This window comes from Coregonus clupeaformis, chromosome 14, assembly GCF_020615455.1.
Source record: "Coregonus clupeaformis isolate EN_2021a chromosome 14, ASM2061545v1, whole genome shotgun sequence".
Classification (NCBI taxonomy): Eukaryota; Metazoa; Chordata; class Actinopteri; order Salmoniformes; family Salmonidae; genus Coregonus; species Coregonus clupeaformis.
The window spans coordinates 10,324,739-10,342,716 of record NC_059205.1 but is presented as its reverse complement, the minus strand read 5'-3'; the positions used below and the strand labels follow the sequence as shown (position 1 = coordinate 10,342,716).

At 41.9% G+C, this 17,978-nt stretch overlaps 1 protein-coding gene and 1 long non-coding RNA gene across 3 annotated transcripts; one reads left to right on the top strand and one right to left on the bottom strand.

Moving 5' to 3' along the window:
• Window positions 1–3,419: 3,419 nt before the first annotated feature.
• Window positions 3,420–11,905, bottom strand: LOC121580713. Of its 2 annotated transcripts, XR_006003130.2 has the most exons (6): window positions 11,539–11,905; window positions 11,061–11,191; window positions 10,181–10,941; window positions 9,906–10,033; window positions 4,395–4,489; window positions 3,420–3,479 (listed from the first exon to the last, which is right to left on the bottom strand). It is a non-coding gene; the product is annotated as an uncharacterized LOC121580713 (long non-coding RNA). The 2 variants fall into 2 exon arrangements; XR_006003129.2 differs by lacking the exons at window positions 3,420–3,479; window positions 4,395–4,489 and having other exon boundaries at window positions 9,840–10,033.
• Window positions 11,906–12,089: 184 nt separating this feature from the next.
• Window positions 12,090–16,855, top strand: LOC121580712 (nucleolin-like). Its single transcript, XM_041895710.2, has 14 exons — window positions 12,090–12,198; window positions 12,581–12,644; window positions 12,738–12,920; window positions 13,143–13,205; window positions 13,329–13,412; window positions 13,501–13,624; window positions 13,766–13,902; window positions 14,005–14,131; window positions 14,243–14,385; window positions 14,591–14,720; window positions 14,919–15,055; window positions 15,176–15,302; window positions 15,387–15,613; window positions 16,502–16,855. Exons 3-14 carry the CDS (start codon window positions 12,854–12,856, stop codon window positions 16,531–16,533), a joined length of 1,398 nt encoding a protein of 465 aa, XP_041751644.1. The 5' UTR covers window positions 12,090–12,198; window positions 12,581–12,644; window positions 12,738–12,853; the 3' UTR covers window positions 16,534–16,855.
• Window positions 16,856–17,978: the final 1,123 nt, after the last annotated feature.

Here is a 17,978-nt window from a genome sequence, read left to right as displayed (position 1 = left end):
TTTGGTGAAGATTGAATATGAACCTGATTTAATTCAACCTAGTATTCACAAATGGAGAGGGGAGTCACTCATGGATGGTAACCTGGGTTGTGTATGCTAGGCACTGTCGTAGAATTACAACATTATGTTAATCACATTACTTTTATATTAGAATGTATTCCTATATTAGTACATTCTGTTCTTCTGAGAGGTAACATAATAGGTTTCAGTTTTGTGTGAACTGAGATGAACCTCTGAGATTGAACTCTGTGACAGTCGATTTACGATGGCTTGGTGATAAGACAACATTCCATTCCATGATTAGTGTCTGTGTGCCGGTCTGTCGGTGCCAGGGAGACCCAATCTCCAGTTTATTTATCCCATATGGCAGATGAATACTGGACTCCATCATTCTGAGAAAAGAGCTAAGTATCCTATGTTGCATTAGTATTTTTGTATAAACAAGCAGTAAATGAACTAGAGACAGATATTTGGCACCATGTAAATCTTGATGTCTGTTGCATGAGAGCACAATGTACCTTTGTATAATTTCACGTATCTGTTCTTCGTCACAAGGACTCAGGAAGACTATAAAGAGTTGTAACCGAATCCTGTTTATTTGGGCTTTAACTCTACACCATTGGGTGACCGTTAACGCTCCATTGCTGCAGTAATTAATAAAGTTCAATTGTTTTGAGGAAATCTAAAAGTCTCTCCTTTGATTAGAATAATTACCACGACAGCACAATATGGAAGAAAAATGTCAGAAATTGAGTGAAACGGAGAGGTTCTATCTGAACTTGTCGAATAAAGTTTTGCCACGGTCTGCCCTAATGAAGTGCACACCCTAGCCAGCCATAGCAAAACGTTTTGCAACTTAAATAAACTAGTGTTTCTTATTGGTTCAGGTAAGTCCTGCCCCGCTTTGGCCCGTTTGCTTCTGCATGGTTCCTAGGGAATATACCCAAGGTGCTCCAAAGAACACCGGTTGTGTTTGTCACTAACCCAAGCAGCGCATAGCAACCATAACAAATCAGGTAACGATTTGGCAAAATTAATACTGTAATTGGTTTGAGTGACACGCACTTTGCAGTAGATAGTATATCCCCTTTTTCTCCCCAATTTCGCGAGCCGTGCGTCCTCCGAAACACGACCCTGCCAAGCCGCACTGCTTCTTGACACACTGCCCGCTTAACCCGGAAGCCAGCCGCACCAATGTGTCGGAGGAAACACCGTACAACTGGCGACCGTGTCAGCGTGCCTGCGCCCGGCCCGCCACAGGAATCACTAGAGCGCGATGGGACAAGGACATCACGGCCGGCCAACGACGCTGGGCCAATTGTGCGTCGCCTCATGGGTCTCCCGGTCGCGGCCGGCTGAGACACAGCCCGGGATCGAACCCGGATCTGTAGTGACGCCTCAAGCACTGCAGTGCCTTAGGCCGCTGCGCCACTCGGGAGGCCCAGTAGATATGTTTCTGCACCCCGTAGTGCAGCACAAGGAAGTCGAAGGCCTGGTCCAGAATTCCCATCACCATGGCCTCAGAGTCCAAGGGACCGCTCTCCTGCAGTGGGGCAAATAACAGTTAGCACAGTGCAACGCTGGGACTGTCCTGAATGCAACTCCAGGGGCTGAATCCTAACTGGAGAGCTTTGTGTAACAGCCCTGGGTTCAAATAGTATTTGTTTTATTTCAAATAGTTTAGATGTGCTTGATTAAGGTTGCCATGGAACCAATAGACCGGTTCCAAAAGTACACCACCCATCTAACACTGTAAGCAGGCTCAATCAAATGCCCAAGGTATTTGAAAGAAACAAACACTATTTCAAACCAGGTCTGGTATACTTTAGCGCCCTCAAACTCAACTCTGGACCTGGAAGCCAGTTCCACTGCTTTTTCCTGCCCATTGTTCCTCTCTAACCAGGGACTGATTTAGACCTGGGATACCAGGTGAGTGAAATTCATTACCAGGTAAAACAGAACCAGCAGGCTACGGACCTCGTAGGGTAAGAGTTGAGTACCCCTGCTCTAGTGGGAACATCATGCAGTGTCTTGGGTGTACCTTGACGAAGACGCTGAAGAACAGCTCAGACCTGAGCTCCTGACTCTCTTGGAGGCCGTCAGGTCGTCATTAATGTTTACATTTACATTTTAGTCATTTAGCAGATGCTATTATCCAGAGCGACTTACAGTTAGTGAGTGCATACATTTTCCATACTGGCCCCCCGTGGGAATCGAACCCACAACCCTGGCATTGCAAGCGCCATGCTCTACCAACTGAGTTTCAGTGGGACGCCTGCTTCTGCACCTCCGCTCCCTTCAGCTCCAGATGGGGACAACAGCCTACACACCACACAAACACACCAATGTCACAAAGAGGCAGAGAATCTATTGTAAAGACAAGACGCGCACATACGAGTCAACTTGAACTACTTTTTTCTTACAGAGAGGGCAGCACAACACCATCAAAGGCAGTGAATCTCTCTGCAGAAGACCAGGAGAAACAAAGCCTCAGCTTAGATTCAGGGTTTTTTGGAATCTAAGGGAAGCTTTGTCTTTCAACACATTACTATTCCAACACAGACCCAATCTTCTCTGGTCTTTTAACACATTACTATTCCACCACAGACCCAATCTTATCTGGTCTTTTAACACAATACTATTCCACCACAGACCCAATCTTCTTTGGTCTTTTAACACATTACTATTCCACCACAGACCCAATATTCTCTGGTCTTTTAACACATTACTATTCCACCACAGACCCAATCTTCTCTGGTCTTTTAACACATTACTATTCCACCACAGACCCAATCTTCTCTGGGTGCTACAACACAGCTGAGACACTGCCTGCTTGCCCTCGTAACACAACAAAGCCATTGTCCTCGATGGGATAAACACACACAGCCCAGTGTGTCCTCTTCTCTGGCCACCCACCCAGGGAGGATGCCAGCAGCCTGTGGACAATGACATCAACGTAGGGGCGTATGGGCGAGGTGAAGTGTGTGTAGAAGGGCACATGTTGGCCAGCAACATCAACTCCTCCACCAACCTGAGAGGAAGGACAGGAAGAGCAAAACAAAGAAATTAGAAAAAACATTTACTGGCAAGACATTCTATACAATCAGATCTCTAGTTGACGTTAAGCTCACTTTGAATCCAGTTCGCTTGCTTTCTTGAGGTATACACACTCACACACAGTGCGTTCATAAAGTATTCAGACCCCTTCCCTTTTTCCACATTTTGTTACGTTACAGCCTTATTCTAAAATTGATTAAATCAAAAAATTGTCCTCAATCTACACACAATACCCCATAATGACAAAGCAAAAACTGATTTAGACATTTTTGCAAATGTATTAAAAATAAAAAGACAGAAATACCTTATTTACATAAGTATTCAGATTCTTTGCTATGAGACTCGAAATTGAGCTCAGGTGCATCCTGTTTCCATTGATCATCCTTGAGATGTTTCTACAACTTTGCATTTGCTCTCACTACCTGCACAGGAAAAGACAACCAATTAGCCAATTAATTAATTACACTGATGACGATGATAGTAGAGCTTGGCAATATGGACAAAACAAAATCCATCTCACAATTTAATCCAATTTTATTGGTCACATATTTAGCTGATGTTATTGCGGGTGTAGCGAAATGCTTGTGTTCCTAGCTCCAACTGTGCAGTAGTATCTAACGATTCACAACAATACACAAATCTAAAAGTAAAATAATGGAATTGAGAAATATATAAATATTAGTACGAGCAATGTCGGAGTGGCATTGACTAAAATACAGTAGAATAGAATACAGTATATACATATGAGATGAGTAAAGCAGTATGTAAAAATTTTTAAAGTGACTAGTGTTCCATTATTAAAGTGGCCAGTGATTCCATGTCTATGTATATAGGGCAGCAGCCTCTAAGGTGATGGCTATTTAACAGTCTGATGGCCTTGAGATAGAAGCTGTTGAATGAATGATTGACTGAATGATAACAATAAAATTAACGATAAGTTTATAACAATGTGCACCACAGTTATTTTGTTATATTACCATTTAAAAACGACTACTGCTACTTTGAATGTTGTAGCAATCAATTGTCCAGTAACAATCAACCATATTAGCAAACTTATTTCATTTCAAACTTCACATCTCTAGTAGGGCCCTAACGATTATTTAAAGTGTGATAAGTGTGTGCATTATGAGAAAAGCGCCAAGTCGTTTGCGTCGGTGCCATACCCATCGTTGGCCATGATAGCTATCGACAGTGGCGAGTAACACACACAAAGCTACTTGAACGTAGCTGCTATAAATGCGGAAGACACATTTCGGTTGAATGCATTCATTTATGTAACTGACTAAGTATCCCCTTTCCCTATATGCCGAGGCTGTATCTGCCTCCAGAGAGCTCACCTTCCACTGTTCCTGAGGGAGAACCTGAACCACATCCCTGTTAGGGCCCTGTTTTGGCCTACAATTCCATCCAGGAAGATATCCCGAATGCCATCCTGCAGATATATACAGTTCCATTAGACAATTTTTACTGCCGACACATATAAGTTACTATATATACAGTGGGGAGAACAAGTATTTGATACACTGCCGATTTTGCAGGTTTTCCTACTTACAAAGCATGTAGAGGTCTGTAATTTGTATCATAGGTACACTTCAACTGTGAGAGACGGAATCTAAAAGAAAAATCCAGAAAATCACATTGTATGATTTTTAAGTCATTAATTTGCATTTATTGCATGACATAAGTATTTGATACATCAGAAAAGCAGAACTTAATATTTGGTACAGAAACCTTTGTTTGCAATTACAGAGATCATACGTTTCCTGTAGGTCTTGACCAGGTTTGCACACACTGCAGCAGGGATTTTGGCCCACTCCTCCATACAGACCTTCTCCAGATCCTTCAGGTTTCGGGGCTGTCGCTGGGCAATACGGACTTTCAGCTCCCTCCAAAGATTTTATATTGGGTTCAGGTCTGGAGACTGGCTAGGCCACTCCAGGACCTTGAGATGCTTCTTACGGAGCCACTCCTTAGTTGCCCTGGCTGTGTGTTTCGGGTCGTTGTCATGCTGGAAGACCCAGCCACGACCCATCTTCAATGCTCTTACTGAGGGAAGGAGGTTGTTGGCCAAGATCTCGCGATACATGGCCCATCCATCCTCCCCTCAATACGGTGCAGTCGTCCTGTCCCCTTTGCAGAAAAGCATCCCCAAAGAATGATGTTTCCACCTCCATGCTTCACGGTTGGGATGGTGTTCTTGGGGTTGTACTCATCCTTCTTCCTCCAAACACGGCGAGTGGAGTTTAGACCAAAAAGCTCTATTTTTGTCTCATCCGACCACATGACCTTCTCCCATTCCTCCTCTGGATCATCCAGATGGTCATTGGCAAACTTCAGACGGGCCTGGACATGCGCTGGCTTGAGCAGGGGGACCTTGCGTGCGCTGCAGGATTTTAATCCATGACGGCGTAGTGTGTTACTAATGGTTTTCTTTGAGACTGTGGTCCCAGCTCTCTTCAGGTCATTGACCAGGTCCTGCCGTGTATTTCTGGGCTGATCCCTCACCTTCCTCATGATCATTGATGCCCCACGAGATGAGATCTTGCATGGAGCCCCAGACCAAGGGTGATTGACCGTCATCTTGAACTTCTTCCATTTTCTAATAATTGCGCCAAAAGTTGTTGCCTTCTCACCAAGCTGCTTGCCTATTGTCCTGTAGCCCATCCCAGCCTTGTGCAGGTCTAAAATGTTATCCCTGATGTCCTTACACAGCTCTCTGGTCTTGGCCATTGTGGAGAGGTTGGAGTCTGTTTGATTGAGTGTGTGGACAGGTGTCTTTTATACAGGTAACGAGTTCAAACAGGTGCAGTTAATACAGATAATGAGTGGAGAACAGGAGGGCTTCTTTAAGAAAAACTAACAGGTCTGTGAGAGCCGGAATTATTACTGGTTGGTAGGTGATCAAATACTTATGTCATGCAATAAAATGCAAATTAATTACTTAAAAATCATACAATGTGATTTTCTGGATTCTTGTTTCAGACTCCGTCTCTCACAGTTGAAGTGTACCTATGATAAAAATTACAGACCTCTACATGCTTTGTAAGTAGGAAAACCTGCAAAATCGGCAGTGTATCAAATATTTGTTCTCCCCACTGTATATATACACACACACTACCGTTTAAAAGTTTGGGGTCACTTAGAAATGTCCTTGTTTTCGAAAGAAAAGCAATTTTTTTGTCCATTAAAATAACATCAAATTGATCAGAAATACAGTGTAGACATTGTATTTGTTCTAAATGGCTATTGTAGCTGGAAACGGCTGGTTTTTAATGGAATATGTACATAGGCGTACAGAGGCCCATTATCAGCAACCATCAGTCCTGTGTTCCAATGCCAGGTTGTGTTTGCTAATCCAAGTTTATCATTTTAAAAGGCTAATTGATCATTAGAAAACCCTTTTGCAATTATGTCAGCACTGCTGAAAACTGTTGTGCTGATTAAAGAAGCAATAAAACTGGCCCTCTTGAGACTAGTTGAGTATCTGGAGCATCAGCAATTGTGGGTTCGATTACAGGCTCAAAATGGCCAGAAACAAATAACTTTCTTCTGAAACTCGTCAGTCTATTCTTGTTCTGAGAAATGAAGGCTATTCCATGCGAGAAATTGCCAAGAAACTGAAGATCTCGTACAACGCTGTGTACTACTCCCTTCACAGAACAGCTCAAACTAGCTCTAACCAGAATAGAACGAGGAGTGAGAGGCCCCAGTGCACAACTGAGCAAGAAGACAAATACATTTGAGTGTCTAGTTTGAGAAACAGACGCCTCACAGGTCCTCAACTGGCAGCTTTATTAAATAGTACCCGCAAAACACCAGTCTCAACGTCAAAAGTGAAGAGGCGACTCCGGGATGCTGACCTTCTAGGCAGAGTTGCAAAGAAAAACCCATATCTCAGACTTGCCAATAAAAATAAAAGATTAAGATGGGCAAAAGAACACAGACACTGGACAGAGGAAGATTGGAAAAAAGTGTTATGGAGCCAATTTCCTCCTACAACAGGACAATGACCTAAAGCACAGCTCCAAACTATGCAATAACTATTTAGGGAAGAAGCAGTCAGCTGGTATTCTGTCTATAATGGAGTGGCCAGCACAGTCACCGGATCTCAACCCTATTGAGCTGTTGTGGGAGCAGCTTGACCGTATGGTAAGTAAGAAGTGCCCATCAAGCCAATCCAACTTGTGGGAGGTGCTTCAGGATTACCTCAACAAATTGACAACTAGAATGCCAAAGGTCTGCAAGGCTGTAATTGCTGCAAATGGAGGATTCTTTGACGAAAGCAAAGTTTGAAGGACACAATTATTATTTCAATTAAAAATCATTATTTCTAACCTTGTCAATAACTACATTTCCTATTCATTTTGCTATATTTCCTATTCAAACTCATTTCATGTATGTTTTCATGGAAAACAAGGACATTTCTAAGTGACCCCAAACTTTTGAACAGTAGTGTGTGTATATATATATATATATATATATATATATATAGTAGATATCCATCAGGCGGGATATCTTCCTGGATGGATATAGATATATACAGTCAGGTCCATAAATATTTGGACATTGACGAAGTTATAATTATTTTAGCTGTCTACCACAGCATATTGGAGTTGAAATTAAATAATTAATATGATCTGAAAGTGCAGACTTTCAGCTTTAGTTTGAGGGTATTTACATCCAAATCGGGTGAACAGTGTAGGAATTACAGCACTTTTTATATGTGGTCCCCCCCTTTTTAAGGGACCAAAAGTAATTGGACAATTGGCTGCTCAGCTGTTCCATGGCCAGGTGTGTGTTATTCCCTCATTAGTTCATTTACAAGTAAGCAGATAAAAGGTCTAGAGTTGATTTCAAGTGTGGCATTTGCATTTGGAATATGTTGCTGTTAACCGTCAATATGAAGTCCAAAGAGCTGCCAGTGAAGCAAGCCATCATTATGTTTTGTTTTACCCCATATGTAACTCTGTTGTTTTTATCGCACTGCTTTGCTTTATCTTGGCCAGGTCGCAGTTGTAAATGAGAACTTGTTCTCAACTGGCTTACCTGGTTATATAAAGGTGAAATAAATAAAAATATATATAGCCTGAAAAATCAAAACAAACCCATCAGAGATAGCAAAAACATTAGGTGTGGCCAAATCAACTATTTGGTACATTCTTAAAAATAAAGAACGCACTTGTGAGCTCAGGAACACCAAAAAGCCCGGAAGACCACGGAAAACAACTGTGGTGGATGACAGAATACTTATTTGGTGAAGAAAAACCCCTTCACAACAGTTGGCCAGATCAAGAACACCCTCCAGGAGATAGGCGTATCTGTGTCAAAGTCAACAATCAAGAGAAGACTTCACCAGAGTAAATACAGAGGGTTTACCACAAGATGTAAACCATTGGTAAGCCTCAAAAACAGGAAGACCAGATTAGAGTTTGCCAAAAAACATCTAAAAAAGCCTGTACAGTTCTGGAACAACATCCTATGGACAGATGAGACAAAGATCAACTTGTACCAGAATGATGGGAAGAGAAGAGTATGGAGAAGGGAAGGAACTGCTCATGATCCGAAGCATACCGCCTCATCTGTGAAGCACGGTGGAGGTAGTGTTATGGCGTGGGCCTGTATGGCTGCCAATGGAACTGGTTCCTTTGTATTTATTGATGATGTGACTGCTGATAAAAGCAGCAGGATGAATTCTGAAGTGTTTAGGGCTGTATTATCTGCTCAGATTCAGCCAAATGCTTCAAAACTCATTGGACAGCGCTTCACAGTGCAGATGGACAATGACCCGAAGCATACTGCGAAAGCAACCCAATACTTTTTTAAGGCAAAGAAGTAGAATGTTCTGCAATGGCCAAGTCAATCACCTGACCTGAATATAATTGAGCATGCATTTCACTTGCTGAAGGCAAAACTGAAGGCAAAACGGCCCAAGAACAAGCAGGAACTAAAGACAGCTGCAGTAAATCCCTGGCAGAGCATCACCAGAGAAGAAACCCAACATCTGGGGATGTCTATGGGTTCCAGACTTCAGGCAGTCATTGACATTGAAGTATTAAAACTCACAATTTAATTTATGATTATGTTAGTTTGTCCAATTACTTTTGAGCCCCTAAAATTGGGGGGCTATGTATAAAAATTGTTGTAATTTCTACACGGTTCATACAATAATTTTGACAAAACCCTTAAATTAAAGATGAAAGTCTACACTTAAAGCACATCTTGATTGTTTCCTTTCAAATCCATTGTAGTGGCATACAGAGACAAAATGATACAAATTGTGTCACTGTCCAAATACTTATGGACCTGACTGTATATGTCTACACAAACCTCTCTCTCTCGCTGTTTGTGTCCGTGTGTGTATACATACACACACACACACACACACACACACACACACACACACACACGGGTGCTGCAATGAAATCATCATGGTACTTTTTGGGGTTGATTGTTACTGATTCCTGCAAAGAAGAAGATGGAAATGTTTCTATTAGTATGCTACAGCTGTGCTTAACTTGTCATGCCATCGTGTTAGATGTTCTTTGACAGATAAAGCCTTTGGTCAGCATTTTCTGAAAGCCAGAGTTCTTTGGTAAACAAGTAACCATATGATTACCGTGGTTACTTTTTTTTGTTGTTGGTCATTTTAGCAGACGCTCTTATCCAGAGCGACTTACAGTTAGTGAGTGCATACATTTTCATACTGGCCCCCCGTGGGAAACGAAACCACAACCCTGGCGTTGCAAGCGCCATGCTCTACCAACTGAGCTACAGGGGACTACTTGGTTTGATATAAGTATTCATCATACTAATCTTTATTTTGGGGGGGGAATGTCTTGTCTTTTCACCTAAATGAGCTCTCCTCTCTTTAGGACGTGGGAAATGTCCTCTGTGGTCATGTACGCTTCAAACACTGTCTTTGATCGTCCTCAGCGTCCTCTAGTCTTCTTACACTTGTCAGAAGGCGTAGTGGGACCTGGAGATGAAAACAGATTTCAGATATCAATTCAACACCCATCTACAACAGAAAATAAAACTTTGTAAAAGCTTGATCGCATATAACAACTTTATCAGGTCAAAGTAATTCAATAAGTACGTTCACTTAGTCAAGACTATTTCTTACCTTGGGGTTGCACGTTTTTGGTTTTGTTAAAGGGGGACTTTGACGTGACTGCATTGAAGTCAGGATACAATGGCCCATCTCTCTTGTTATCCTCGTTGTTCTTTGGCACATTCTTCTTCTTGGAATTCTTCTCTTGCTCTTGAGCTGGGTCAGTTAAACCAGCTTTTGGGGGAGACGTCCCATGACTCATGTCCTTGTTTCTTTGGTTACTGTGGGCACGTTGGAAGCATGGTCTTTGTAGTCTTTGTTTTGTCGTCTGGTGTTGCTGCTGGGAGTCCCTCTGATTGAGAGAGCCCAACTACTCACCGGACTCCACATCTCCGTCCTGACTGGTTTCGGTGTCCCTCCTCTCCCCGCGTCGCTGCTTGTTGGAAGCCCCTGCTTCCTCTCCGGGTCCTGTGGCGCCCGCTTGTCCATGTACAAGGACAGACAGCTCTCTTCTCCTCCCTTACCTTTCATAGGCGAAGGCGAGAAGTCACTTGAGTCAGAGCACTCGATAAATGCCTGGTCCCTTTTTCTCTGCAGTCTTGTTTGTCGCTGTGGGCTAGACCCTGCCTCTGTGCGTTTGGCCCATTCTCTTCCCCCTGCTGTTGGGCATACTGGTCCAGGTAGGATCTGAACTTTCTACTGTGATGCTGGCCGAGGAGTCCGGCATAGGCATCTTTCTGATGAGGGGTGCTGGACTGGCTGGGTCCACGTTTGCCATTCCGAGACCTGTTGCCTTCCTTGAATTCACGAGGGTCCATTTGGCTATGACATGACTGAAAAGACAAGAGCTCAGATTTAGTATTTAGCTATACAATTAACCTGAGAAAACATACAGAAACGTACAGATATGTTAATAGCGAACGTTATGCAGACTAGCTAAGTTAGTGGTCACCTTGATCAATCTCTGTTAGACTGGGAGGATGGTTAGCTGCCTAGCGCCATCAAGGTTATTTGGCTCCATGCCGCCATCCACTGATGTGTGGTTAGCTCGCTACATCATCAGGGCCACCAAGTCAGAGACAGCTGCAAACATTAATTGACATGGCATCAAGTTATAGTGCTAAAGACAACTTAGCTAGCCAACTCTACATTCCCTAGCAACCTCACACACCACAAGTTTTAATGTTCACTTCACCAGCTATAGCTAGGTTTCGATTTTCCTCAGTCATGAGAGGCTGAGCTAAATATCCAGATAGCGACTAGCTAGCTAGCTAACTCGCCAATGCAATGTTGCATCTGTTTCGCGCTAGCTAACGTTAGCTAGTCGATTGAATCAAACTTGGACTTTTAATAACAAGTCAGCTGTGAATGATATCTAGTTGTTGGGCAGAGGAAAAGTAGCTAGCTATAAACAAGACGGCATTAGCTACCTGAATCATGTATTACTGCTGTCTGTTGTTCGTTTCGTGAAATGGATTAGCTACTGTTAGCTTTAGCTAGCTAGTTAGTTAAATGACGGTCGTCACTAGTTACCACAGCCACAGAGTCATATTTCTACAATGTCTCTTCTTAAAATGTCATTTAAAACCCAACCTTAACCACACTGCTAACCTTATGCCTAACCTTACATTAAGACCAAAAAGTTCATTTTAGTTTTCATCAATTTCTTTGATATAGCTTTGTGGCTGTGCTATGTAGTGGAGATCTTAAATAACCACTGTGTAAATGACTGGTCATTGCAATCTGGGATCCTTGGGACGTCCCTACCCCAAACCTTAACCTTAACCTTAACCTTAACTCCTATACTTACCCTAACCCAGTGTTTCCCAAACTCACACTGCCCTAATCCTTACTTAACCCTAACCTTAACCCTTACGTTAACCGTAGGGACGTCCCAAGGATTCCAGATAGCGAGGCCCATTAATGACCGGTGAAAATATCAAACCATTTCCGGGGGCGTTAGGTCAACGTGCATGCCGGGAAAGAAAGTATTTAATCGCTGCTCCCCACATGTGAGCAGTCGTGATCGCTGTACAGCAAGGTTAGCTGGAAGAAAATAATACACAGAAAACATGGCAAAGTCAGGCAAAGTAAGAATTACATCTAAAAATCTAATTATTATTAAAGGCGAACTGGCTCATTGCAGTTAGTCTCACACAGCCACACGTGAAATGGCAACATTGTTGAACGCGCTAGGTAGTGTTAGCGAATTAGCTAAGTTAACGTTAGGTTGCTATCGCTGAACTCTACTTTTGCTCTGCCTGAATGTGTGTGCATGGAATGTTTAACTAGCTACTTTGTACCACGTGTTTGTACCACGTGTTGAACGTAATGTGTTATAATGTATCTATTTCGAATCGTTAGTATCGGCCTGTTCTCTGTTTAATTGATTGGTGATGGGTTACTAATCTTCGAAGTCCACACCATAACTTGCAATGTTCAGAAATGCTCATTCCAAATATTATTTTATAGGCAACCCAATTAAGGACATAATCTAAAAAGAAAGCTGGAAAGATTAGCAAGGACAATAACTCTGGTAAGTGGGCCAGTGTAACTTTGACATTGACAATAAATAAATAAAACGAAAATTACATTAAATCAGCCTTTGATACACCATGATGCCTTGCAGAGGGCCAGACTGATTCTCCAGCATCAACAGAGGACACTGCCACTACTCCACAGGTCATTGTGGTAGCTGCCCCTACTTCACAGGTCGTCGTTTCCACAGAACCTGAAGAGGCAGTGATGGAGAAGGATGGAGACAAAGTAACTCCTGTTGAAGATTATGTTTCGGAGGTCAAAGATGCCCCAGGTAGTCAATGCTTTGAGGGGTGGTAAGAAGCATAGACGGTATATCTAATGTGTATGACATCAAGTCCAAACATGTAGCCTAATTGGAATAGTGATAATGTTCATAGGAAATTTCTTAAATGCAAAACGCTGTCCAATTTTAGAAAGGCTCCCTAAAAAAAAACATAAATTTTTCCTTAAATTCAGTAGGTATTTCCAATGCTAATTCATATTGTTTGTGTAGCTTCAGAAGCGGAACAGATGGACTCAACTCCTGCTGCTGGGGCGGAAACGGTTAAGGTCCAGGGTGAGGTCAAAGAACAGAACAGAATTGGAACCAATATTTGCCAGATGTCACTCATTAGTTTTTTCCATCAGGGTATCTATGGAATGGTGTTTAATACATGTGTCTATGCATTTCTCTCTCCAGCTGTTGCAGCAGCCCCAGTAAAAAGGAAAGTGGAAACAGAGGAGGATACTTCACCAGCGAAGAAAACAAAGTGCATTAATGATGGTACGATTGTGAACAAGAGTAAATATCACTCCCTCTGAGTGATTGATGGTTTGTGTGCTAACGTGCATCTTGGTTTTTTATTTTTAAGGTTTTTGTCTATTTGTTGGAAGCTTGAACACAACCAAGAAAGTGGAGGAAATTAATGATGCATTGGCAAACCTCTTCACATTGCATAGTCTGTTGTTTCAGGATATTCGAGTGGACATTACAAAGTGAGTACTTCGCATTTTTATGCACTGCATCAATTTAACCTCTACAAATGTTTGTAGATTTCCTCATGATAAATATTCTTCCCCATTCCATGGCAATGGATTTGTAAGTATATTAACTTAATGTTTTTGTGCATTCTATAGGAAATTTGCGTATGTAGACTTTTACACAGAAGAAGACTTGACGAAAGCCCTTGAGCTGAATGGGGAGAAGATCCTGGACCAAAAGATGAGGCTAGGCAAGGCCAAGGTCAAAGACCCCACAGTAGATGACAAAAAAGGTGCTAGTCTCATCTTGAGTGAATTTTCCTTGCTACTGTTATATTAGTCATTTCTAGAATTGATTGATTTTCATGTAGTGACAGGAGTATTTTTCCCCACAGCGAAAGATGCCAGGACCTTGTTTGTCAAGAATATCCCATTTGCAGCAACAAAGGAGGACTTGAAGAAAATCTTTGACACGGCTGTCGAAATCAGGTTTCCTGGAGGCATTGGCACCCCAAGCAAAGGGTGAGATGCAATGTGTCCATTTGATATCAACGCTTGATTTGAAATTGCTAGTTATGTCTATCCCAGGATTCTGTTCTAAACACGTCTATTGCATCTATTTTATTGTGACAGAATTGCCTACATAGAGTTCAAAACGGAGGCCACTGCTGAGAAGGTGCTGGAGGAGAAACAGGGGACTGATGTCCAAGGCCGTGTAATCGTTATTGACTTTTTGGGAGAAAAGAGCCAACAACCAAAAATCATCAAAGCTCCAGGTAAGGATGGATAGAAATTAAGTCACTGGGAATTAAATTACTGTAGAAGCACAAGGTACTTGATTAGCTAGCTATATGGCTAGTCATGTTGCTCATTAGCATCTTCACGATTTAAAGTATGTAGTAATTCACTGATTTAGTTGAGACATTTTGTTTATCATAGTTCTCTCAAAAGTGGATGAAGTTAACATGTTCTGTTCCATAGCTGAGGCCACACATAATAACGAATTACTGGTGACCAACCTGGCTTACGCTGCAAAAGAGGACGCCCTGAAGAAAATCTTTCTCAAAGCAGTCAGTGTCAAGATACCGCAGAGCAATGGTACACCAAGAGGGTGAGTGACGGTGCACATTGATGATGCATCTGCTTTGTTGAGCTCTAGTGAAAATGTTGAATGCCATCAAATTGATAATTATTTAAAAAATCATTATGATTCATGCGATTTAATTTCATGTTCTGAATGGAGATGATACCTTAAGACAATTACGTTAATTAATTGTGACAATTAGGCCCTTTTTTTTTTTTTCAAAAGTCTTGCCTTCATTCAGTTTGAAAGTGTGGAGGATGCCAAAGAAGCCCTGGAATCATCGTTAAACAAAGAGATTTGTGGAAGAGCCATCAGAGTAGAGTTCAGCCAGAAGAGGCCAGAAGGTGACAAAGGGAACTCTGGTGAATATTACTATTAGACTTGCCCAATGAACATCTCATAGCAGAGAATTGGCTGGTGAATGATTGAAGTTGTTTGGTTGTGTGATCGTTCATACTTCTGTATTGTATGTTCTCTTGTAGTTCCTTCGAAGACGTTGATGATCAGGAACCTCGCCAAGGAGACTAGTGAGGAGACTTTGAAAAGTGCCTTTGAAGGCGCCATTGAAGCTCGAGTCACCAAAGACAAGGAGACTGGCGTATCTAGAGGGTATGGTGGTGAAACATTACCCTTTTCAAATCACATTTTTACATTCAGATGTCCTTTGAAAACTCACTGTTGGCCACTTCTTAGGTTTGGCTTTGTGGACTTTGAGAGCCCAGAGGTCTGCAAGGCTGTCAAGGATGCCATGGAAGACCTTCAGATTGACGGGAGCAATGTGACCCTGGTCTATGCCAAACCCCAGGGTGAAAGAGGACCTCGTGGAGAAGGAGCGGGCTTCAACAGGCGTTTAGGAGGGAAACCCGGGGCTAGAGGTGGTGCTGGGGGCAGAGGTGGCGGCTTCAGGGGTGGACGAGGAGGTGAGATATAATAATAATATATAATATGCCATTTAGCAGACGCTTTTATCCAAAGCGACTTACAGTCATGCGTGCATACATTTTTGTGTATGGGTGGTCCCGGGGATCGAACCCACTACCTTGGCGTTACAAGCGCCGTGCTCTACCAGCTGAGCTACAGAGGACCACAGATAATCTAGTTCAGGGATGGTTAACTGGCGGGCCCACCTTTTTGTAGGCCCGTGGATCAATTTCCACCAGGGGGAACTCAGCCGGGGTCTCAACTTACTGTTGAGAGTTAGAATAATAGAATACACAAGGTGAAATTTGGTTGTGCGTCGGACATTTTTCTATTGTCAGTCACTCCATATCAACTATTTTTTTTTTAGATTGGTACATTTACTCTAGAGCCAGCTATCTAAACCTGTGTTAAGCATTACCGTCCGGAGGCATTGATCATCAGAAATCGTATGGGGGGAAAAACTGCGAACATTTCTCTCCGGCCCATGGCAAAATGTGGAGAATTGCAGGAAATTAAAGATGCACTATGCAGAAATCGCTCCACCATTTCCTGGTTTGTGACAAAACTAGCAAGTATAGCGTAGAGAATCATTGTACCATCTAAACCGCTGTGAAATATATATTTTCCATGAACAAAAATTTGCTTGGGGCCACCAAAAGCCTAGGGCCGACTCTGGCTGCATGTATGGATGTGGGTAAGCAGATCCAAGAGCCCTCAGGATATTTTTTTTGTGGCTTCCATCCCTGATCTAGTTTGAATTGAAGTTGCAAAACTGATGAGGACATGTCAATTGATACTTCACATATATTCCCTTTACTCCACTTGTATCTGGACAACAATTCTACCAGCGTTGTCAGATGCTTTCATTTGTGATTGTTGTTTTTCAGGCAGAGGTAGTGGCGGCGGAAAGAGGACTTAAAACAGAAAAGAAGTAAAGGAAGATGAAGATTTTTTTTGATTTTTTTGACAATGGACTGCTGCAACTGCTCTAATTCAACATCTACATTTCCTGACAAGTTTGTGATGGGCTCCTAACCCTAATAATTATAAGAAACAAACCACATTTATGTGAAAAGATTCTACCACGTTGTTCATACATAACGATGAAATGTCTTACATTACGTGTAACATTTTTGGGGGGGTTTTCTGTTTTACTTTAGTTTACCTTTTAATTGTTATTTTCTTGATTATGTAAAGACTTTATTGAAGACTGGGCAATTAAAAGGTCCCCAAAATTTAAATGGATTTTCTGGTTTTTCTATTATTATTTAGTCAGTCTTTTAGGGGGAGCTTGCGTATTGTTTGAGACAATTTCTTGCTAAAAAATAAGAATATATACAAAACATTAGGAACACCTGCTCTTTCCATGACAGACTGACCAGGTGAAAGCTATGATCACTTATTGTCACTTGTTAAATCCTCCAATCAGTGTAAATGAAGGGGAGGAGACAGGTTAAAGAAGGATTTTAAAGCCTTGAGACAATTGAAACATGGATTGTGTATGTGTGCCATTCAGAGGGTGAATGGGCAAGACCAGATTTAAGTGCCTTTGAACGGGGTATGGTAGTAGGAGCCAGGCGCACCGGTTTGTGTGTCAAGAGCTGCAACTCTGCTGGGTTTTTCACTCAACAGTTAACTGTGTGTCTCAAGAATGGTCCACCACGCAAAGGACATCCAGCCAACTTGACACAACTGGGAATCATTGGAGTCAACATGGGCCGGCATCCCTGTAGAACGCTTTCGGCACCTTGTAAAGTCCATGCCCTGACAAATTGAGGCTATTCTGAGGACAAAAGGGGGTGCAACTCAATATTAGGAAGGTGTGCCTGCTGTTTTCTACACAAATTTACTTTACCAGTTGAATGTAGACACAAATATATTTTTTTGTATACAAGAAAACTGAAATATGTTCTTGAAGTTTTCCTTATTGACTGACCTTCATGTCTTAAAGTAATGGACTGTCGTTTGTCAAATCAAATTTTGTCACATGCGCCGAATCCATCAGGTTTAAAGTGAAATGCTTACTTACAAGCTTTTAACCAACCATGCAATTTTAAGAAAAAAATGATAAAACATTAAATAAATAATATGAAATAAAAGTAACATATAATTAAAGAGCATCAGTAAAATAACAATAGCGAGGCTATATACAGGGGATACCAGTTAAGGTAATAGGTACACTACCATTCAAAAGTTTGGGGTCACTTAGAAATGTCCTTGTTTTCGAAAGAAAAGCAATTGTTTTGTCCATTAAAATAACATCAAATTGATCAGAAAGACAGTGTAGACATTGTTAATGTTGTAAATGGCCATTGTAACGGAAACCTCCGTTACAATGGCAAAGGCTCTGATCAGTCCCTACAC